The sequence below is a fragment of the Mesoplodon mirus genome (genome assembly GCF_964341445.2).
Source record: "Mesoplodon mirus genome assembly, chromosome: 18".
In the NCBI taxonomy this organism is placed as follows: domain Eukaryota; kingdom Metazoa; phylum Chordata; class Mammalia; order Artiodactyla; family Ziphiidae; genus Mesoplodon; species Mesoplodon mirus.
Window position 1 is genome coordinate 9,135,512 of NC_138994.1, and position 25,292 is coordinate 9,160,803.

At 39.9% G+C, this 25,292-nt stretch overlaps 1 protein-coding gene across 3 annotated transcripts in view; it reads right to left on the reverse strand.

Moving 5' to 3' along the window:
• The window catches only part of CDC27 (cell division cycle 27), a 61,992-nt gene extending 40,123 nt beyond the window's left edge, over positions 1 to 21,869 (reverse strand). For all 3 annotated transcript variants that reach the window (XM_082603447.1, XM_082603446.1, XM_082603448.1), the window contains exons 1-2: positions 21,711 to 21,869; positions 9,913 to 9,988 (exon numbers count right to left, since the gene is read on the reverse strand). In XM_082603447.1, the coding sequence (XP_082459573.1) occupies positions 9,913 to 9,988; positions 21,711 to 21,737 (103 nt within the window). In that variant the 5' untranslated portion in view covers positions 21,738 to 21,869. The remainder of the gene's footprint in view (positions 1 to 9,912; positions 9,989 to 21,710) is intronic.
• Positions 21,870 to 25,292: the final 3,423 nt, after the last annotated feature.

Sequence of the window (25,292 nt, forward strand, 5' to 3'; positions counted from 1 at the left end):
TTTCTGACAGAAAAGTTAGTTCCCCAAGGAACCAAGGAAATAATACAATGAAGACAATTGTAGTATTCTCTGTAAATCTTTAAGAAAAGCAAACACATGCGCACAACTACCCTTAAATAGACTACCAGAAAAGCATCTTGTTTTTATGTAGCATTTTTCTAACAGACTCTTTGAGAGGACAGAAGTCAAATTTCATGAGAGGGAAACTCAGGGTTATAAACGTAATTATCAATCTGTACATTAAAAAAAGACCAGATTGGAAAACAAACAAACAAAAAAACCCAACCCACTTATTTCTAACACCAAATATACACTAGAGTATATTCAAGATAATTTAAGAAAAAGGAAAACAATTTCTAAATTGTGAACACCCACACTATTTAAACACTCAATTGACAGACGTGACACTTCTCCAGTAACAATAATTAAACTGCTCTTTAATGGCAAGAGCTGAATTATTTATCAACCTCTTGCCTTTTCTTTACATTAGGAAATGACTTAGTTAATGAAATGTGGCACTTTTCCCCTTATTTACTCTCTTCCAAACTGACCATCACCTCACTTCTATCCTCACAACCTCCCAACCAATCCAGATCAGAGTTTTTTTTTCTTTTTGGCCACGCCACGTGGCATGTGGGATCTTAGTTCCCCAATGGACCAGGGATCGAACCCATGCCCCCTGCAGTAGAAGCGCGGAGTCTTAACCACTGGACGGCCGGGGAAGTCCCCAGATGAGAGTCTAGAAAGGTAACAATAAAGGAGATAGAAAGAAAGAGGGAAAAATCTGTTCTGTGCTTCTAAAAATGCGCTATGTAATAATATCATGGTGCTGAGGGATCATCTAAGCCAGTGGTTCCCAAAGTGTGGTCCCTATACCAGCATCAGCATGACTTTGGAGCTTGTTAGAAACAGAAGTTCTTGGGCCCCATATCAGCTCAGACCCCTAAAATCAGTAATTCTGGGAGTGGGGACCAGTAATCTGTGCTGTAACAAACCCTTCAGGTGATTCTGATGCCTGCTAAAGTTTGAAAATCACTGTTTTAAAGTACAGATAAACTTGCCACATCTTCCTGAAAAGTTAACTCAAAGATGTGGGATAAAAAAGTAATTTGAGGGCTTCCCTGGTGGTGCAGTGGTTAAGAGTCCGCCTGCCGATGCAGGGGACACGGGTTCCTGCCCAGGTCTGGGAAGATCCCACATGCTGCGGAGCGGCTGGGCCCGTGAGCCATGGCTGCTGAGCCTGCGCATCCAGAGCCTGTGCTCCGCAACAAGAAAGGCCACAACAGTGAGAGGCCTGCGTACCGCAAAAAAAAAAAAAAAAAAAGTAATTTGAAATTTTCCTGTTATAAAGATTTTCCTTTTTCTTTTCTTTTCTTTTCTTTCTTTCTTTCTTTCGCTGTTGTTTTTGTATGTCATGTATGTGCAAGCAAAACCCAACAGAACCCTTCTTCTCTGGTCCACTGTATTTTTCATGAAACCCTAGTAAAAAAAAAACAGTGTACAATAAATGACATGTAGTAAATGATAAGAAATTTTAGCATATATGTGTTAATAGGATCTACAGTAGTATCTGTGATTCAGAAGCAAAAAAATGAACGAGGAGCTCTACTGCAGTGGGAACAAACTGTTAATTTCATTGAAATGCAAGTGCTAATTCACATAAGTTAGAAAGTGTGATTTCTTATAGATTTTGCAAAGGCCTAGTTTCTTGTCATCTAAAAAATTAAGCTTTGAAAAACCAGTTATCGGGGCTTCCCTGGTGGCGCAGTGGTTGAGAACCTGCCTGCTGATGCAGGGGACACGGGTTCGAGCCCTGGTCTGGGAGGATCCCACATGCCACGGAGCGGCTGGGCCCGTGAGCCATAACTACTGAGCCTGCGCGTCTGGAACCTGTGCTCCGCAACAAGAAAGGCCGCGATAGTGAGAGGCCCGTGCACCGCGATGAAGAGTGGCCCCCGCTTGCCACAACTAGAGAAAGCCCTCACACAGAAACGAAGACCCAACACAGCAAAAAAATAAATAAATTTAAAAAAAAACTAGTTATTATACCAATAAACAATGGCTCCCAAAAACTAGTTCAACTTTCAGCTAAAAAAATGCTTTATCAAATGTTTGTTTACAAACACTTGATTATGTTTAGGTCCATTTTTCACTGTAGTTAAATTTCCTAACACTGAAACTCCTCTTCTTACAAACAGGTTAGGCTTCAAATATAGGTTAGGTCATTTAATATAAGCCCAAAATAATTAAGAGGAGCTTAAGCTTTCATCCTTCAGGGACATTTCCATCAAATGGGAAGATGAATTAGTCCCTCAGTGCTTTTAAACCATAAAGATACCAAATATTGTGTGTGTGATTTTAGTGTCATACTGCAACTACTTTTTTGAAGTGGGATGACTTAAAAACTATATGTTTAAGTGAGATTATAGATTGGAGGTTTAAACAAATCTTAAGCTTAATGAAACTATAAGATAGTGAAGTAAATCCAGAACAACTTGAAGGGTTGTGAAACACATGGAGAGACATGGGTGGTTTTTGAGGCTTCCCAGAAATAACTTGACAGCCCCAAACATAGCTAGTGAACCAGTAGTAAGTGGCTATAATAAATCTAAAAAAGGTAGAGTACTGACAAATAGATTTCATCTGGAACAGTAACGCCAACTGACTGACAGCGGCTGCCTCAAGTGCTAAACTCAGAAAAATTCTAAGGTTGATCATGGCTTTGCCAGTTAAGTGTGCAGAGATCAAAATAACAGGATCTGGAAATAGTTACAGATGTCTGCATGACATTTATTTGCCACCCTTTATTAAGAGCCTTAATTAAAATATGTGATTGGGAATTATATGGTGCGTAATATACAACTGGCCCTCTGTAGCTGCAGGTTCTGCATCTGCAGTTGGTTGAATCTGCAGATGCAGAACCCATGGGTGGTCCTGAGATGGCTGTGTTTTATAAACAGGAACAAAGTAAACAGTGATTCCACAAAGTCACTCTTAAAGTAATAATGATAAATCAATCATGTACGAGTTAAATTAAAAATTTAAAAAGGTACATCCATGTGATTAAACACTCTACAGTTGTCAAAAAAAAAAAAAAACTGACAAAGATTTCCAGGATGCATTGTTAGGTGAAAAAACAAACAGGAAGTTACAGAACAATACTGAAAGTCCTCTTCTTACAAACAGGTTAGGCTTCAAATATAGGTTAGGTCATTTAATATAAGCCCAAAATAATTAAGAGGAGCTTAAAGCCTGCATCCTTCAGATACATTTCTATCAAATGGGAAGATGAATTAGTCCCTCAGTGCTTTTAAACCAGACAGACACCTCTTCTTCATGTTGGCTTATAATCTAAATGAGCAGCCTTTTCCAAAATGGACCAGTTTTGGTAAGACTTAAAAAAGTCTGTTGAGGTGAGTGTTCTCTATCTAGCCTTGATAAACTCTACAAATACCACAGAGAACTCCTTAGAGGTTAGAGTACTCTGCTTGCCACCCTGTCAAAAACTCTGATGTTAAAAAAAAACCAAAAAACAAACCTCTGATGTTGTAAGTATTCAAAAGGCATAAAACCTATATAATCATCTATGATTTGTGATACACATTTCATCTTTTTTTTTTTAAGATTTTTTTGCTGTGGACCATTTTTTAAAGTCTTTACTGAATTTTGTTACAATATCACTTCTGTGTTTTTTTTGTTTTTGTTTTTTAAATGTTTTGGTTTTTTGGCTGCAAGGCGTGTGGGATCCTAACTCCCCCACCAGGGATCGAACCCGCACCCCTTGCACTGGAAGGCAAAGTCTTAACCATTGGACCACCAGGGAAGTCCCTACACATTTCATCTTAATTACCTTTTAAGTTCTCACATCACCTACAGACAGTACAGCACATGGATTAGAGTAATGACCCTAGAGTCAAACAGCTTGAGTTCGGATTTTCGCACTACCACTTATTAGCTATGTGACTTATTAGGGCAAGTTAACTTCTCTGACCCTCTGTTTTTTCATCTGTAAAATAAAGATATAGTGATATCTACTTCTAAGTACTTAGTGCTGTTAGAATTAAACGAGTTAATATATATGTACTTTGGATAGCACCTGACACATAGTAAGAGCTCTAGGTGCCATTATTAAATTATTATTATTGACCTCCTAAATTTGCAATACCTGAGTAGTCATGTGACATTCATGTGGGGTATATATATACGACATTGAGCCACAAACTCAAGTAATTCCGTTTTATCACTTTTTTTTGCTGTTTCCAAATGCCTGGGTGCTGTACTTTACATATATGATTTGTTCCACCCTTCAGAGTCATTTCTGTTGTTGAACACTTCACCTACATATACAACTTCAGTATTTTAATACTATTCTTAATTTTTTTTTTTTTTTTTTTTTTTTTTTGTGGTACGCGGGCCTCTCACTGTTGTGGCCTCTCCCGTTGCGGAGCACAGGCTCCAGACGCGCAGGCTCAGCGGCCATGGCTCACGGGCACAGCCGCTCCGCAGCACGTGGGATCTTCCCGGACCGGGGCACGAACCCGTGGCCCCTGCATCGGCAGGCGGACTCTCAACCGCTGTGCCACCAGGGAAGCCCACTATTCTTAATTTTTATTTTCTCTATATTTGTTCACATCCTAAACTTCAGTACTAACTGGTTTTATACTTGTTGTATATGATGGGGGTTAATATTTTTTAATACTTTGAAAATATGCTTGGAGTAAATACACCACAGATAAGAGGGTTGGAGGAACTTTTAAAAGGCTCCTTAGTGTTTGAGGGGGAAATGGCAATACATAAGGAGAAAGCAGACAGCCAGATTGTGCAGGGCTTTGCAAGCTGTGTAAAGATTTAGGGATAAATTATTATAGCTATTATAGATCTCTAAAGGGTTTTGAGAAGGAAAGTAAAGAGAATGGGTTGATTTGGGAGGGGGAAAGGGAAGCAGCAGGAAAGAGTAAATATGGGAAAATCAGTTAGGAAGCTTTTCTACTAAGACATATTGGTGTCAGATTACAGTGGGAACATTATGAATCCAGTTTTGCATGAAGTGAGTTTGATGTGTGTGATGTTTGTGTGAAACATCTAAGTTAATGCATTGAAATAGTTGAGTCTTGGATTTAAAAAGTTCGTTGGGAAGACGAGAGTCTTAATTCACTAACACCTAACAAAAATGAAAACTATGATGATTAAAAAAAAAAATAGCATTGGGAATTCCCTGGTGGCCTAGTGGTCAGGATTCCAGGCTTTCATGGCCATGGTCTGGGTTCAATCCCTGGCCGGGGAACGGAGATCCCGCAAGCTGCATGGCACGGTGAATGAACGAATGAGTAAATGAATGAATTGAATAAATAAATAAATAAAGATAATTTAAAAAAAAAAAAGCATCATCTTTTTCATCAGTAAGAATTTAACGATGACAGTAAAAGAGTAGGCCAATGGGCCAGATATCCTTTCTGTCCCCCCATATGACAAAGTGACTTGAATTTTTAGCAACAAGATAACATTCATCAAATTTTCCACAAGTAATGGCCTAAAAATGATACAATATGCCATATCTTTAGAAGTATTAGGAAAACTTCCCTCAATGATGACCTTAACATAACTGTGTAAGTAATTTTTTTTAAATGTTGCCATTTGCAGTCACATATTTCTGTGAGTTTGGGGTCTCAATATAATGGTTAAGACAGAGAAGAGAACCAGATGCTGAACCTTTTACTCTGATTCAGTTCTCTTCAACTAAGCCCAATTTATGGCAGTCACTATACTCAATGCAGTTTCTACATCTGGCCCATTAATCATTAAGACAGGTAGAAACCTGGTGAACAATGGTCTTAGTTCCTTCATTTCTAAAATGGTAATAGCAATGTCTATTTTATAGGATTGTTGAAGACTAAATAAGGAATTAATATTAAGTACTCAGGGCTTCCCTGGTGGTGCAGTGGTTGAGAGTCCGCCTGCCGATGCAGGGGACACGGGTTCGTGCCCCGGTCCGGGAGGATCCCACATGCCGCGGAGCGGCTGTGCCCGTGAGCCATGGCCGCTGAGCCTGCGCGTCCGGAGCCTGTGCTCCGCAACGGGAGAGGCCACAACAGTGAGAGGCCCGCATAATGGGAGAAAAAAAAAATATATATATATATATTAAGTACTCAGAGTCCTACTACACAATAAGAAATCAATAAATGGTAGAATTACTATTATTATTATTGAGCTGGGATAGTATCTGCTCCCATTGCACTTAAATTCTAAAATCTTCCCTCATAGAAATATAGTCAAACAGAGTAGTTAGGTTCTATATTGAAAGAAATGAACAATGAGCAACTTTCCAAGTGTTAAACACTGTATCAGACACAGGTAGACAGAGGATTAAACAGCTTTATGTGGATTAATTTGGAATCCTGCCTCCATTCTATGGGAAAACCTGATCATCTAAATTTGAAACCAGTAATTTACAATCTTTTGGAACCTAACTATAATAAACTAGAAACTGCCTACCCTTTAATAAACAAATTAAAAAAAAGAAAGAAGTATAAGTCAGCAAAACATGGGGGCTGCCTAGGTATCAATGAAAATATATATAAGTAGATTATCCACAATCAACCTTGCTTTTACATAATCGAGCAGAATAGGGCAATCTATTATATTACCTTCTTTCTAAGCCTCTCACTGTTCTAAATCTTTTCATTTGGACCTCAGACTTCTGCTCAACAGATCTTCCCTCACTTTCCTCACTGAACTCCTGTTCTCCCCTGAGGACCTGATGGCACTCCCAAAGGGATGCTAATTCCCTCCTATCCCACGGTAAGGTTGGTTTCCTCCTTTCTTCTCACAACTTTTTCCAAGCATTACCCTTTCTCCTTTTGTGAAATCCCTTCCTCCTGATATTCATACCTTCTCCTTATAACTCTGTTACTAAATTCAAGACATTCTGCTTCATTAACGAAAGAATTCTGCACCTCATTCACAGTCTTCCTCTCCTAAGTTATTCTCATGTATCTCCCTATTCAACTTCATCTGGACTTCCAGTACCTCTCTAAAACCTCTTATTTACCAATCCCTTCCTGTGTTAACTTTCCTATGTAGTTTACATTTCCTGGTCCACATCTTGTCTGTATTCTTTTTTTTTTTTTTTTGCGGTATGCAGGCCTCTCACTGTTGTGGCCTCTCCCGTTGCGGAGCACAGGCTCCAGATGCGCAGGCTCAGTGGCCATGGCTCACGGGCCTAGCTGCTCCGCGGCACGTGGTATCTTCCCGGACTGGGGCACGAACCCGTGTCCCCTGCATCAGCAGGCGGACTCTCAACCACTGCGTCACCAGGGAAGCCCATTGTCTGTATTCTTAATGTTCTTATCCCTTGTCCCTTTTTGACACATGCCTAGCAAACCCCTAATATCTACCTTCTATGCCTGCAGTTGGGTTACTAAGCACTTTATTTGAGTAAAATCATATAACTGAGCAGAAAGGTTCCACTACTAGTTCATGCAGACACAAAAATAAAACTCACCTACAATCATAAAAAAAATTAAAAATTTTGGTAAGTAATCCAATGGGAGGTTACTCAAAAAGTGGGAAAACTGAGTTAAACACTGGAGTAAAAAGAAGGCAGCACTGTTTCTGGTTAAGAAGACTTTAAGACAGTAACATATCAGTACTTGCTAAATTAATTTATAGACATATAGGTCAGCACTGATCAAAATATTTGTGAAATTTCAAAGCAGTAGTAAAAAACATATGAAAAAATTAAAGAATTAAAAAAAGGGTAAAGACTTCTTAGCAAAGAAAGAATTGCAAAAAAAATGATGGGAGATAGGCGTTATTAGCTATTAAAAGACAATATAAAGTGTTAATAATAAAACAGTATGATACTGAGTTAAAAACAGAAAATTAACTAATGAAAGAGAGGAGAGGTTCTGGGGACAGAGCAAAACATTTTTTAAAAATCTAATACATGAGAACCTGTTGTATAGCACAGGGAACTCCACTTCGCTTTACAGCAGAAACTAACACAACATTGTAAAACAACTATACCTCAGTAAAAAAATAAATAAATAAAAATTTAAAAAATAAAATAAAAATTTAATACAAAACCAAGTAAGATACCATGTGGGGCGGGGGGGAATTGTTTAATAAATAACATGGACTAGGGCTTCCCTGGTGGCGCAGTGGTTGAGAGTCCGCCTGCTGATGCAGGGGAGACGGGTTCGTGCCCCGGTCCGGGAGGATCCCACATGCCGCGGAGCGGCTGGGCCCGTGAGCCATGGCCGCTGAGCCTGTGCGTCTGGAGCCTGTGCTCCACAACGGGAGAGGCCGCAACAGTGAGAGGCCCACATACCGCAAAAAAAATAAAAAAATAAAAATAACATGGACTAAATTAAGTAATAATACTATGATAAAATTTTTTAAAATATTTTATTTATTTATTTATTTGGTTATGTCAGATCTTAGTTGTAGCAGAAATTTTTTAAAACTTTTTTTAAACTACCAAGAACTATATGTTTATTGAGTTGCAGAAAGATGACAGTATTCCAGCTACTGGAGCAAAAGGAGAAAGTTTAAAATGACACAGCTGATGAATTCAACTACACAACAATTTAAAATATCAGATTAATAAAAATCAATAGAATTAAGATTAAAAGGCAAAGAATCTGGAGCAAATATGCAATAAACAAAGGTACAGCTCACAGAAATAGGAATAAATTTAAAACAAACACTTGAGAAAATACCCAGAATCCTTCACAGTTATAAACATGCAAGACAAAATACCTCACAATTTTCCAGTAAGCAAAAATACATAATAATGGTAAATCTGATATTGATAGGACTATGAAGGAAGTCTTACACTATTGGTGACACCTTGATTATCACACCTCTCTCTGCTGGGTTATCAACTGGGCAAAAAGTAATTTGTTGTAAAACTGATCACACCTTTTGACTCATAAATTCCATTTTAGAGTATATAACCCAAGGAGATGACTTAAAAGAAAAGCTGTACATAAATTATCTATCTTAGCATCTTAGAAAGAGGATTATAATAATTAATGATGGAAACAAAACACACATTACCAGCTAATGTTTACTGAGCATTTATTACCATGCCAGAAGGCTGTGCCAAGTGCTTTAAATATACTACTTCATTCTTCAATTCTATGAGACAGTTACTATTATCTTTATTTTATAGATGAGAAATCTGAAATAATCAGACATTAAGTAACTTGCCCACAGTATACTACTGCATGTTTAAGTGACAGGGTTAGGGTTTGTACTAAGGCTGTAGACTCAAAACCCATGCTCTAAGCCACAGAATATAGACTCTAATAAAAAACCTGGGAGGGCTTCCCTGGTGGCGCAGTGGTTGAGAGTCCGCCTGCCAATGCAGGGGACACGGGTTCGTGCCCCGGTCCGGGAGGATCCCACGTGCCGCGGAGCGGCTGGGCCCGTGAGCCATGGCCGCTGAGCCTGCGCGTCCGGAGCCTGTGCTCCGCAACGGGAGAGGCCACAACAGTGAGAGGCCCGCGTACCGCAAAAAAAAAAAAAAACCTGGGAAAAAATACCTAAAGACTGGAACATGATTAAGTAAACCATAGCGTAAAACCCAAAGCAACTCTACAGTTATTAAAAGTAGCATATAAGGAGCTACACAGACACTCGCAAATATTTTTATGAACTAGTGTCAATCATAAAGATAAAACAAAAGTGATACCCAGGGGACTTCCCTGGCGGTCCAGTGGTTAAGACTCCGTGCTTCCGATACAGGGGTCACGGGTTCTATTCCTGGTCGGGGAACTAAGATCCCACATGCCGCGTGGCATGGCCAAAAAAAAAAGGAATATCCAGAATCTTGTTAGTCATAAAAAGTGATGGAATTCCATATATTTTATTCTTTTACAGTTCTATAGAAATGAACAGATTACAAACCTTCTGCATATAGTCGCTCTGCGAGGAAAACTGCATCTCTGTAAGCATAGTGGTTTAGTGCTTGCCATATAGCAGCCTGTAAGTGGAGGAAAAAGGACATAAATATACAAACATAGAGAGTTTCAAGGTAACTCTTAGCACAGAGCCTTGCATATAATACTCAAATTAACATGTCTAAATTAAGTAATAAAACCTCACTGCCCACAGTGCAAACTCCATAACGTATTAGATAAGGCTCTTCACTGTATGGCTCCTAACATATCTGAATTTACTCACTCAACTCCCCATGAACTTTTAGACCTCTGTGTCTCTGTACTTCCTTTTCCTTCATTGGGGAATGTGGGCTCCTTCACCTACCTCCTCTTATAAATTTATCATCCCTATACACCCAGCTTAAATAATATCTACTTCATAAGGCTTTCTTCCTCATCCCTATAGATCCAGCTTAAATAATATCTACTTCATAAAGCTTTCCTCCTCATCCCTATAGACCCAGCTTAAATAATATCTACTTCATAAAGCTTTCTTCACTGGAGAGCTCTAATATTCATTCATTCAATAAATATTTACTGAGTGCCTACTATGTGCCAGCACTTTCTAGACTCTAGGCACACAATAAATAACAAATAGTTTCTGTTCTCATAGAGTGCATTTTAGAGTCACTCCTGTCTAGATCAGTGGCTATCAATCCTTTCTTGTGATGCTCCACCTCAAATCCACTGAATCACAATCTCTGGAAGTTGGGATGGAGTTTAGATATCCTTATTTTTAAACCTTTTTAATGGTAAGCATTCAGGGTTCAGAACGATTCTTCTAGTTTCTAGGTAAGTAGTTCTCTCTCCTTTTATAGTATACTCTTTTGAAAAACTTATGAAAGCTATGGACCTCCTCCCCAGAAAAAAGCACGTGGACATATATACAGAAAATGTGTATACAGTGTTTGGGGTTCACAAATATCTTGATTCATTAAGAATCACCAGTCTAGCTGATGGGAGACAGTATTAGAGCCCAATACATAAAAGGTCTTCAATAAATATTTATGGAATTCAATTCAGATACTTGAAAGGGGAAGAGACAAGTTACTGACCTAGAAACGTGCATTCTCTTTTGCATATTAGAGACTACAGCAGTCCTGGTGCCTTGAGGAGCACTGCCGCTGCCAGGACTAGGAGAGGTGCCCCTTGTTTGAAACTCAAAGTCTTTCACCATACAAGGTCAGAAATGTTGGGTAAGTATACATGAAATAACAATTGTACTGGTAAATCAATTTGGGTAAGTTATGTATTTAAAAGATATTAATGGGCTGGTTAGTGAATCTAACCATCATTTATAGAACTGCACATAAAGAAAAGTACCTAGGGTCTATCCCCTCTTTCCTAGTCCCAGTCTGTAACAGAATCTTCTTTCCTGTAAACTTTTATTTTCCTAAGTGGTTTTTCTACCTACAGGCTATAATGTAATCCAGCCTGTCCCAGAATTCTTCAAACAAAAACATCATCACTGCTAAACAGGAGACAATAGTGAGAGACTTGGGTTCAAATTCATGTTCCATGACTTACTAGTTCTGTGCCTTGGGCAAGTAACAATGTCTCTTAAGACTCAGTCTCTTAATTTAAACATAAGACTCCAATAAAGTACACAATGGTTCCTAGCACATACCTAATAATTACTCAATAAATTTTAGCTGCTGCCCTCATCGTTATCACTATCATGTCTTCTTCCCTGATCAAAACTTGCTGATGGGGCTTCCCTGGTGGCGCAGTGGTTGAGAGTCCGCCTGCCGATGCAGGGGACACGGGTTCGTGCCCCGGTCCGGGAAGATCCCACATGCCGCGGAGAGGCTGGGCCCGTGAGCCATGGCCGCTAAGCCTGCGCATCGGGAGCCTGTGCTCCGCAACAGGAGAGGCCACGACAGTGAGAGGCCCGGGTACCGCAAAAAAAAAAAAAAAAAAAAAAACTTGCTGATGATTCCTCTTGGACAGCCCCACAAAGTTTACACAATAAACATGTACAGAACAAAGCTCCATCAGTCCCTAAACATCAGCTGTATTTTCATATTTCAGTCTTCACCTCTGTTTGGGCTGTCCTTTGTCTTTAACTTCCATCTCCTGAAATTTGTCATCCTTTCTTCAAAATTCAGCTTACATGGTCTCTTCCTTTCATGAAGCCTTCACTGCTCTATCCCATGCAATATTAATTACTCCATCCTATGAGGTCCTAGACAATTTTGTTTATACTTTTAAAAAATATATCAGGCTTTTTATTAGATTTGGTTATATTATTTGGTTAACCAGGTTGCAACTTCTTGCGGGCAAAAGCCAGATTCTATTTTTCTCTATAATTCCCTGGTTATCCTACTTAACTAAGTTATTTCCCTAGTTATCCTAGATAACTGTCTTTAAACATAGTGAATGTTCAATAAAGTTTGTTGAATGAATGTTTTAAAACTCTGAATCTATTTTCCACTTACTGACCTATAAACTTTTAGTAACCCAATCTGAAGGTAAAATATAAGATATTCCTATAAACATGATTAAAACATTAATGTTGGCAATATAAAAAAAATACAAAATAACATCCAGCTGTTTCTTCCTTGATACAATAAGCAAAACATTATAAAGGAACCAAGAATCTGGTAAGGAGATAAGGGTCAGTCTGACCGAGGGGTTGGAATACATCAGATTTGGGGGCAATAAAATCTCTCAGTGGTGTGATCTATAAATACCTGGAAGATAACCAGATTTTTCTGGTAAATGGCAGCTGAGATCATGTCTCCATACTACTTGGATCATTTTCCTTATCATCTTATTCAATATGCCTACCACCTTTGAAACACATCATTCATCCATTTGGTAAATATTTATTGAGCATCTATTTTGTTTGCTATATGATCCTGATTGCAGTTAAAAAAAAACATAAAAAACTCAACCAATTTGAGAAAATCAAGTTCTTCAGGTAGGCTGCACAAAGCCTTAACATTTTGAATTTTCAGGTCTTTACTGACAATGAGAAATAAGTCGGGTATTATTCTACAGGCACCTATCTGGTCACTGTCATTGTGCTCACTGTGCTTTTGTTTTCTTATCAAACAGTCAGGAAGCTGAACCTTTGAACAAAAATATGTGGTGTCAGCAAGGAGTGAATATAATAGCAGGTTTTAAACATACTACAGAATCACTGCTATCTAATCTATATTTCCTCTATACTATAACACAGCAAAGAGACAGATAAAAGGTAATGCAATAAACTGTGTTTTCCTCAGAGAATTTCAACATTTAGATAGAATAACTTTAAAAAAAAAGTCATTCAGAAAACAACAGCTAAAGGGTATTCAAATCTAATTTGACTCAATTATTCCTTGAATACTTAATATGATCTCCACACCTCAATCCAAGGCAGATAAAGATCCCTCACACACTAATCTAGATGACTAAGTCAATTCTCTGAGCTTTAGCTTTAATCATCTGTAAAATAAGGATAAAAATACTTACCTCTGAGATAAGCCTAGCACAGTGTCTGGCTAAATTCTAAACCCCCAAAAGAACTGATCTGGCCTTCTGGTGTTCTACCAGACCATATATGACCTAGGGTTCTGAAACTATGCCTATAGGTATCTTTCAAAATGATACTCATTTATTTCATTTTATTAAAAATTTTTTAATTAATTAATTTATTTATTTATTGGCTGCGATGGGTCTTCGTTGCTGCACATGGGCTTCCTCTAGTTGCAGTGAGTGGGGTCTACTCTTCGTTGTGGTGTGCAGGCTGCTCATTGCAGTGGCTTCTCTTGCTGCAGAGCACGGGCTCTAGGTGCGCAGGCTTCAGTAGCTGTGGCGCATGGGCTTAGTTGCTCCGAGGCATGTGGGATCTTCCCAGACCAGGGCTCGAACCCGTGTCCCCTGCATTGGCAGGGGGATTCTTAACCACTGCACCACCAGGGAAGCCCAAAACGATACTCATTTAAATTAGGCAACTGCAGTAATAATGAAAGGAAGAAACTTAATAAACATTTACTTTTTTTTTTTTTTGGTGTGGCACGTGGGATGTTAGTTCCCCGACCAGGGATCGAACCTGCGCCTCCTGCATTGGAAGCGCAGAGTCTTAACCACTGGACTGCCAGGGAAGTCCCCTAAACATTTACTTTTAAAGGCAGACCATTTTTTCCCTGGATTACTTAGAGTGTCTTACTTAGCCCCTCTGAATTCTTTTCTGCCCTATGATCCATTCTCTCCCTATGAGCTTTTCACAAGTCAGATCTGATCATATTACCCCTTTGCTTAAAATCCTTCAATGGCTTCTCATTGTTCTTAATGATAAAAGCAAAAGCCACCAAACTAGGCAGTGTGGTATAGTCTGTACCTACCTCTTCTGTTCATCTTGCATCATATTTTCTCATGCTTTACATGCTACCACAACGACCTTCTTTCAGCTCCTCAAATCTGCCATGTTATCCTTCTGCCACAGGTCCTTTAAACATACCGTTCATTTTGCCTGGCACACCCCCTTCCTTTCCTTCAAAATATGCAAATTCTAGTCATTCTTTGGACTTCTTTCCCAGGGAAGGCCTTTTTAGGACACCCAGATGAGGTTAGGCATCCTTATACATTCTGATGACACCAAGTACCTTTCCTTTGCAATACTTCTCACTGTTTTAATTTTACACCTATTTAGGAGAGTATGTGAGTAATGTCTTCCTCACTATAATATAAACTCTAGAAAGGTAGGGACTACATCTGTTTTTGCTCACTATATACTCCCAGCATTTATTATGTACTTTTTGTGTGTGTGTGTGGTACGCGGGCCTCTCACTGTTGTGGCCTCTCCCATTGCAGAGCACAGGCTCCGGACGCGCAGGCTCAGCGGCCATGGCTCACGGGCCCAGCCGCTCCGTGGCATGTGGGATCTTCCCGGACCGGGGCACGAACCCGTGCCCCCTGTATCGGCAGGCGGACCCCCCAACCACTGCGCCACCAGGGAAGCCCTATTATGTACTTTTTAAGTAGGTGCTTTAACTAATGTATGGTGAATGAATAAACAAATGGCCTTTGACCTCTGGCAGTCCTCCCACTGTTAGCATTTTATGTTAGTCTTAGCCTTAAGTTTTTCTGTATTATTATATGTCCAATAGTTAAGGATCTCTGGAAATCTCGAAAGAAACTCCATGGTACATAGAATTGTTTTTGTAATGCAAATAATTACCATCTACTTACTCCTTTATAAAATATGGGGATTTCCTAAGAACCTACTAAAAGAACATGGTGAGTAGAAAGAATATACCCAGGATTTGATGTTGGAGACCTGTGTTCAAATGTGTGTGCCAGCACTTTCAGCAGTGTGACTTTGGGGAATTATTTAACGTTTCTCAGCCTCAATTTCCTCATGTGAAAAATGGAACTCTATTTTTGGACTTGTGTGGGTTAAATGAAATGATATGGTGCTCCTAGTACACTGACTGGCACACATTAGGCACTTAAAACCTTTTGCTTTTCCAGCTCTTAATATAAACAAATTCAATAAATATAATTTATAGTTTGTATTATGTAACATCTCTCATCATATCTGCCAGTTGTTTATTTTGTAACATATAAGCCACACACACACACACAAAAAGATTCTGAAGAACCTAGGGCCAGGACAGGAATAAAGACGCAGACGTAGAGAATGGACTTGAGCACACGGGGAGGGGGAAGGGTAAGCTGGGACGAAGTGAGAGAGTGGCATGGATACATATACACTACCAAATGTAAAATAGACAGCTAGTGGGAAGCAGCCACATAGCACAGGGAGATCAGCTCAGGGAGATCAGCTCGGTGCTTTGTGACTACCTAGAGGGGTGAGATAGGGAGGGTGGGAGGGAGACGAAAGAGGGAGGAGATATGGGGATATATGCATATGTATAGCTGATTCACTTTGTTATACAGCAGAAACTAACACACCATTGTAAAGCAATTATACTCCAATAAAGATGTTAAAAAAATAAAATAAAATAACTAAAAAAAGAAAAAAAAAAGACCCAATGATTGATTCACCAGCTACATTAGTGATATTGATCACCACGAAAATTTGGCACATTAATATTGTGGCCAAAAACTCCTAGAACTTTGACTTTCTTTCTGTCTTTTTAAAATTAAATAAATGAAAGAGGAAAAAAAGTATCACATTCAAGAGTTCTATCCATTTCTGATTTAAAATCAAGTTTTGCTCAGAACAATGTCATTCCTTTATCACCAATTCTTAAGAGGGTCAGAAAGGGATAGTGAAGGCAGGCAACAAAAACTCCCATACATCCCAGAAGTAAAACTTGCCACATACAGCTTCCATCACCACTCTGCTCCAGCATCTGAGTGATGGTATGTATCTCTTTTGGGGGAATGGAGTGGGGAATAAACTATTTTCTAAAGCATTACAAATTGGTAGCTCATGACAGACAGGGCTAAGATTAGCCCCCTTGTTATCCATCTACTGCTCAACTGCTGGTGTAAACCTGCCCATAAAAGAATATCACTCAGTGAATCACTTCAGGAGTTCTACAAAGTAAAGCCACATGGACGAAATGCTGCAAAAGGTTAGGAAGCCAAACAGAGCAACACAACCACCAATCCCAAAAAAAAGTTTAAAAGAGAAATCCTACTGATTAAATTAATGGGTCAGTCCTAGGCTACACTGATTTTAAAGATAATTAAATCAACACCACAGAAATGAAATGGCAAAGTTCCTTACTTGCTTGCTCTTCTTAAATATAAAATATTATTTTAAATATAAACAAACCTCTGTAAGTTGTACAACTAATTCAGACTTAAATGTGACCACATGGATTGTTTTGTGTTATTCTTGTTTTTGTCAAAAAAGAAAATAGTTTTCTTTTAGATCATAAAAGATCTTTTTTTAGATCATAAAAGAAATGAACAATATAAGAAGGTATGAAGAAAAAAATCACTGTGGAATTCTCCTATTATACATTACAGTCTAATTTCTAGAACTCTAATTTAGTTCAGGTCTACATCAGTGGTTCTCAGTCTGGGCAATTTTGCCCCCCAAAAAGACATTTAGTAATGTCTGGGGGGCATCTTTGGTTGTCACAAACAGAGGGGACATCTAGTGGGTAGAGGCCAGGGATGCTGCAAAACACTCTACAATACACAGGACAGTACCCCTACAACAAAAAATTAGCTTGCTCAAAACATCAGTAGTGCCAAGATTGAGAAACCCTGATGTACATTACCATGTAACTGGATTTCTCTACTAGTCTCTATGTCTCCTTAAATCTTGTCTTGTTTCTCCTTCCCAATAGCATCAGATTAATTTTTCCAAAGCAGTGCTTCCATTACATAATTTTTCTGTTGAAAAACCTATAATGGCTATTTATTACCAACAAATTAAATCTAAACTCCTCAGCCTGGATGTTAAGTCCCCTGTAACCTGATCCTACCTGGCTAACAAAACCTTATCTTTTCCTCCTCTATTTCCATTCTAGCCAATGCTATAGTTTTATTGTTTTCCTGTGCCTAAACACCATTCTCAACTTTGTGCTCTTGCTCATGCCATTCCATGCCAAGAATATTCTCTCTTCCCTACCAGTTCAAACACTTTCCACCTTCTAAAGCTTTAAGTTCTACTCCTTCAAGAAACTGTTCCCATTTTTCCAGTCTACAAGGATCTCTCTTTCCTGTATTTATTGTTATCTGTGCAATCACATACTGACTTGTAACATTATCCAGTTGTTCCTGTTAAGTATACTTATCTTCCCAACAAGACTAGACCCCTCAAAAGATTAGAGGTTACATATCCACATTTCTACTGGTTGGTTTCACAAATATCTCCAACTCAATTTGTTCACAACAGAATTCTTAATTGTCCTCCTTCAAATCTGTCTCCTCTCAAAGAATTCTCCATTTATTAAATGGTGCCCCCCAAAATGAAATCCAGGTACCTGTTCTTGATCCCCCCACAAACAATCAATTTCCATGTCTCACTGGTTCTTCCTCTAAAACATCTCTTGAATTTATCTACTTCTTTCCTACTCCACTGCTACCACTTTAGTCTAGGTTACCTTCATCCTAAGATTGTGTTTACTCTTGCCTCTTTCCTCCCTGACCTTTCACATACAGTAGCCAGAGAGATCTTAAGATCTATATCAGATAGTGTCAACCCACGGCTGAAAATCCTTCAGTGATTCCCCATTACACTTAGAATGAAAACTGAACTCCTTATAATGGCCTTCCATTACTATGCAACTCCAGCCACACTGGCCCTCTTTCAGTTATTCCAATGCCAAGTTCTGCTGTGTCTTAGGCACTTTGCACATGCTGTTTTCTCTGCTTGTAATGCTCTTCAAACTACTGTTTCCTTCTCAAACTTTGAACTCAGCTTCAATGTTATTTGCTCAAAAGGAACTTTCCTAACATCCTTTTTAGAGAAGGTTTTAGAATGTCTTTTATCTGTGCTTGGCACATAGCAGGTGCATAACAGTCTTCCCAACTTGATTTTTTTCATTGAGGCTGCTTCTGAACATTGATGGTCCAATTGCAAATATGACTTAGGTCAGGACCCTCCTATTAGGTCTCTCTCCTAACACCCTATTTATAGTGCCCTTCTTATCACAGTTTATAATTATTAATTTGTGATTACTTGTCTCATGCTTTCTCTATATATAAGCACAAAGGCTATATAGGGATACTAGTCCATAAAGGAATTACTACATATTTGTAATGACTTCCCCCTCTACCTCCCCATCCCAAAGCTTATTCTCTCAGTTCAGGTACTATATAGCACTGTCTTCAAGACACTATATTGGACCTAAATATAATGTAATCTGTTTTCCAAAAGAAAATTTTATAAACAAAATGTTTCAGCTAACTTGAATATATAAATTTTTTCAATGAAGATCAAACAGTCAAATGCCTATTAATTTATCAATTTAGTTACATACATATATTTTTTTAAGCATAAAATATATTTAGGAATTTCATTTTTTTCTACTCTCGTTGGATAAAACAGCTTTATTGAAAAGCCATTATGGGGGGTGGTGCAAATCATCTAAGACAACTTTCCTGAATACACTACCTTCAATTCTATTACTTGAAAATGGTACCTTTTGAATCCACGTTAGATGCTGTCCGTGTTCATCTTATCCCAAGCCAAAAGTATTCCTTCACTATCTAATAATCTCTAAAACAATATTATATGTGTAAAGCACCCACTTACTATACTGCTTACTAAGGTGATTTTTACAACTTCATCCAACCTACCCCCAGGAATAAGTGATAAATGTCCTACCCCCAGGAATAATTGATAAATCTATATAAAATGTCTTTTTAAAAATCAATTTCATCAGGTGAATTTTATAAACATGCAAATTAGCATTGATTCAAGTCACTTAGGCTAGTGTGTCTTCCCTAGTTATTTTAAAAATAAAATAATTGACAGAATTTCTGCCTCATAATAGGAGAGATTTTTTGCAAAGACTCAAAGTAACAATTTCCTATAAGAGATAATTTGGAGGAAGCACTTATATTTAGGCTTATGTGACATATCAACCTGGGTATTCCATGTTAAAACTTTAAAAAGAGAAAAAGCAAAAAACAGTTGCTCATCTTTTCTCTCAACTTTTTCCTATGCCTAGTAATACCTCAAACCCTGAGGCATCCCTAGAAAGGAAACGCTTTTCCAACTTACACTCATTCTTCTACAAATACATGCAATCGCTTATCATAGTTTTTATAAAAAAGTATCTTATTTAGTTGTTCTATTTTTATTTTCTTCCTTACTCTTCTTTCCTGTTTTCAGCACTATCCCTCAACAGTTTATCTTTATCATCGTAGCCAAAGTTGCTGTTCCTCCGACTGCTCCAGATCCCTTCTTGAATGACTTCTTATCCTAAAAATTACAACCAGGGCTTCCCTGGTGGCGCAGTGGTTGAGGGTCCGCCTGCCGATGCAGGGGACACGGGTTCGTGCCCCGGTCCTGGGAAGATCCCACATGCCACGGAGCGGCTGGGCCCGTGAGCCATGGCCGCTGAGCCTGCGCGTCCGGAGCCTGTGCTCCGCAACGGGAGAGGCCACAACAGTGAGAGGCCCACATACGGCAAAAAAAAAAAATTACAACCAAAATTCTCACCTAGCTATATCCTAAAACTTCTTACCTCTGTCCCCAAATCTAATAAACAAAGGTAGTGTGCGGGGCGGGGGGGGAGAGACAAATTTGACTCTTAAGCCTTAAAAATACCTAAATGCATTACTGCTAAGAGTACTTTAAGGAAAAAGAGAAAACCTGATGGGTACTATCAAGGAGTTGGCTACATATTTCTTTTCTTCTCCATGTTTTTATGCAAGTTGAAGTGAAATTGTTATTAAAAAGTGGTTATAGGCTAGCAATAAAACTAGTTTATCATTTTAGAAGCTGTACCTATAGGGCAAATGTATCATTAATTATTAAGACAAAATAACAAAAATATGAAACAGAAATTAAACAACTTGAGTGACCTGCTTATCCACTTGCGAGTATAGACAGCAACTTCTAATTTCATGTTAGGCCTCAAAAAAAAAAACCTTCAAAAGAGACTCTTTACTAGTAAGAGAAATTTGGATGGAAAGAAATAGCTTTGAAAGCACCAGTATAATGTACAAACAGGTAAACTTCCTAAGACAGAATCCCACATTACAGTAATTAAAAAACGAATAGCTGCTATATGGAAAGAGCTGGAGGAGCCAACTAGGAGCAGTTGATATTTCATCCTGTGAAGAAAAATTAAGGAAATATGGAAGGTGTGATGTATTAAAATATTTACTATTTGACATCACAGGTTTGCTTTATCAAAATAAAGAAAGTCCACGACTCAATGACAGCAGTTGACAGAGGTCAACTCTCCTAAGTAAGTCAAAGATCACAGGATAGGGTGAAAGTCTCACAGACCTGGTCCCTCCCCAAGGGACAAAAGATTCAGTTTCTTCACATGGCGGGGGGTGGGGGGAAATGACTTGGCACTGCTTCACACACTTAAAAATCCAATAGTGTGTCTTCCATGCCAACAGAGCGCTGTGCGTCAAAGCATACCTTGGTGCGGTATGGATGGAAAAACCATCATTTGTCTTTCATTTCCTGCACGCCTTGTAAACAGGCACAATAAAACACTCCTCATCCCCCTCACAGGTCATGGAAAAAACCCAATTTGCCGTTTCCACCCTCTTCCCTTGTATAGGTGCTTGCGCCCCAGCACTGGGCCTTGGGGTTCTTCGCAGATCATTGTCCAGAGGGAAATTTACTGAGCGAGAAAAGCAACGTGGACTATAAAGTCTGTTACCAAAATAGAAATTAGTATTAAAAACACCGATCCTACCCTCCCTCCACCCTCTCACAGAAAACAAAAACAAAACCAACACTCGTCCTGCAAACTTGCCCCAACGTTATGAAAATCGTACAAGCGCTGATCAAACGTGCCTCCCAAACATCCTTAGGCAGGAGAGCACCTGGGGCGAGTTGTCGGCCCCTCATCCCTCACGCCGGCCGGGGCCCAGCCGCTGGGCTGACAGGAGGGGCTCACCGGACGCTGGCCTGGGGGGAAATGAGGTATTATTGCCGAACTCCGCTCACACCAAGGGGAAGAAGTAACGTAGGGCCAGAGGTAACACGGCTGAGGTTGCGGGCAAGGCCTCGGAACTGACGAGAAGACAGGCAGGAGCCGGCGTGAGGGGAGGCGGGAGAAGCAGCTGGGCCTAGGCCGCACCAGGCCGCGGAGTGGCCATACGCTGCTTCCCGACCGAGGCTGAGAGCCAAGCCTCAGAGAAGACGGTTACCATTACCTGGACAGGTTCCTGCAGCACCGTCATCCTGGAGGCTCAGGCCCACTTTCTGCAGTGCCTCAGGCCCCCCCCGTAGCGGCTCCGGCCCGGCCAGCCCCGGCTCATTTAAACTCACCAGCGACCGTTACCGGGGGATGGGGGAAGCCGAGCGATTGCCGAGTACCTCCGAGCGGGACACGGAAAAACCCGAAGTGGAGAGACCCGCGCGGGAGCCAGACGAAAAGGCCCGAAGGAGACCGGAAATACCCGAGGTGAATCAGCGGAGGAGGAGACCGTTGCCGGAAGTTGTCGAGGACTACCGGAGACTACCGAGTGTGATCCAGAGCCTAGGTTCCTCTTCTCGGCCACGCCTTCCTTCACGCACGCCACGCCCCATCGGCCACCCTAGGCTGGGGCACGCCTAATCGGCAACCAATAGGCTGGGCGTGGCGTGCGGGAGTCCGCTGGGAGCGTTACGTGGCCGGGCCGAGGTCTCAGTTTGCTGGATTAATTGGTGCACGGTAGATTAAGCAAAGGTTTAAACTTTGGGGCTGACTTTAATTAATCAAGAAGTATCTGTCTGTTGAGTTTAGGTCGTTCATCCATTCCAGAACTACCTATTCATGGCTCAAAGGGAAATAGGAAATTGGAAAGATTGCCATTCTTCAAAGATTTAGTATGACCTCTGTCCTCAAAGAGATTACGGTCTATTTAACGAAAAGTAATGTAAGAAAGAATGCTACATTATGTGGTGCCCATTATAAGTGACGTAAAAATTCAGAGGAAAGGGAAATTAATTAGCATTGAGATGAGGAAAGTTTTAGACTTAAACTGGGATGGGTAGACTTAAACTGGGATGGGTAGACCATTTTGAAGGATGGGTAGACTTAGAAGAAATGAAAGGAGAAAATGAAAGGATGCAGAATGAGATCAATCCGGTAAGAGTTAAGATCACGGAAAATCTCAGGAGAGCAGAAATTTTTATTCTTGTTAAGAGAGGCATTGTGGTGTGTTGGGAAATCCGGAGGTTGGATTTGAATTTTATCTCTGGCACTAATTTAGCTTTAGGCCCTTAGGCAAGTCACAACCTCTCTGAACTTCTGTTTCCTTAGTCTGAAAAAAAACCGTTAAGAGAACTACGTGCATTAATGTATGTGACTGTGTCTAACACACATAGGCTCTCAGATTTCCTTCCTGCTCCCTCTACCCCCGAAATGTGTGAACAGGGAACTATTAAAATTTTGGATTTTGGTAGATGAGAAAAACAGTCTTGGCAATATTTTTTTAATTGAAGTATAGTTGATTTACAATATCGTGTTGGTTTCAGGTGTACAGCAAAGTGATTCAGATATATATATTTTTTTCAGATTATTTTTCCACTATAGGTTATTACAAGATACTGAATATAGTTCCTTGTGATATACAGTAAATCCTTGTTGTTTATTTTGTGTATACTAGTTTGTATCTACTAATCCCACACACCTAATTTCTCCCTCTCTTCCTCCCGCTCCCCTTTGGTAACCATATGGTTGAAGAAAACAGTTTTTAAAGGTTGATGTCCTAATCAGGACATCTCTAGGGTAGATGTGGGACTCAATGGTATATTCCATTTGTGTGGAAATTTCCCTTTCTGGTTCTCACATTTTATGCAGATAAAATCAGGTTAGAATGGGTCACTCCCTTCCTTTGGGTGATGTTGCGGGGGAATGTTTTGTTTTGTTTTAAACGCCAGTTGACAGAGCTATAACCTTTACCACCAGCCATCTCTAGTCACTGCTTGTGTACTTATAGCCCCATAAGGGGTAGGTGCTAAGGTGATTTTATGCTGCCATATGCCCTGTTCTGTTAGCAGGATTATGCTGGATGAATTAGAGTGGAAATAGTGTTCTACACTGTCCAGTGTGGTAGCCACTAGCTAAAGTTTAGTTAAATTCAAGTGAAATTAAAAATGAAGCTCTTCAGATGCCCTAGCCACATTCTGAGGACTCAATACACATATGTGGCTAGCGACTCCCATACTGGATAGCATAGATACAGAATATTACCATCATTGGCTTGATTAGGGCTGGAAGATCCAAGATGGCTTCACTCACATGTTTGGGGCCTTGGTGCTGGCTGTTGGCTGAGCCCCTCATTTCTCCTCCACATGACCTCTCATCAGTCAGTAGTCTAATCCTAGCTTCTTGACTTGGCGGCTGGCAACCAAGAAGGCAAAAACGGAAGCAGTGAGACCCCTTAAGGCCTAGGTCTGTAATCAAACCCCATCACTTCTTATTGGTCAGATTAAGACAGAGGGCCAGCCTGTGTCTCAACGGGAGGAGATGGGAGGAATGGCAAAGTGACACTGCAAAAGGCATGTGCCATGGGAGGGATTGACCATCTTTGGAAACACTCTACAAGGTATGAGATGAGAGACTGGCAGTGGGAATGGAAAGACAGGGGTGGGTAAGCGATATTACTGTTAAAATGTGATGCTTTAACTGAACACAGCACTCCAGATTTAGTCAAATGAATTCAGAAGGCAATAGGACTATTGCTTCTACTATCTGGATGACTTCTGTTAAAGTGGACTATAGTTGTATGTGCGTAAGAGTCATATGACTGCTCATGCTAAGCTTTTGGTTATTTTACACACATAGCGTTGTTTCACACAACACGCTGCCATGTCTTGTACCTGCGCGTTTGATTCTTGTAGATTTAAATGTGGGAACTCACAACACAGGATATATAATGATGATATTTTTTGTGTGAAAATGTGTGTCTAGGCTCAGCATTTAAAGACTCTGTGATGCTTAGCACTCTGGCTCTTAAGCTTAGGATTTGCCTAAAATTCACCACACCCCCACCCTTTTTTTCTTTTTTCTAATAAAGAGCATCTCTTTTCTGACCGTTGTTCACTGGGCTAACACATCTGTTGCGGTTTTGTGCCCATTCAGACCACACTGTTTGAAGTTGTGCTTTGATGGACTCTTTTAGAGCATTTTTACTTCCTTTTCTGTTCCTGATTGACCTACTTAAACTCACCGTCCAGCAACCACTTGAGCATCCTGCCATCACCCATTATCAACATACCTTTAGCTGGCAAGTGGAGTTAGGTTACAATAAGCATTATTCCAAACGTGATAAATTATCCTTTTCCTTAGCCTGCCTCTTGGTCTGTTTCATATTCAATCAGATTTGGAAACCAGTGTTTAGGGAACTATTCAAGAAGCTAGACACGGTATCATTGGCAAGGTGCAGGCCCACTGGTATAGCCAGAGTAAGCTTACTCTTCTGAATTCCTTCAGTCCCCCTTATCTGTACGCTTCTCTTGTCCCTGTTGTACGCTGCCTCTTATCCTCTTTATACTACCAGACCGTGAAGCTTCACCCCCCCATCGTCGCTCCTCTCTCTTCATCAAGTCACCCCCTTCCTTTGGCATCTCTGATCACACAGTCTCCTGGCTTTCCTCCTACTGCTCTGTTCTTTATCAGTTTCCTTTACAGAACCCCTAACATTAGAATGCTTCAGGGGTCAGTTCTAGGCCTTCTCATCTTACACCTTCTTCTTAGGCAAACTCTTTCATTCTCATGGTCTCAATTTTTTATCTAAAATCGTTCCAAA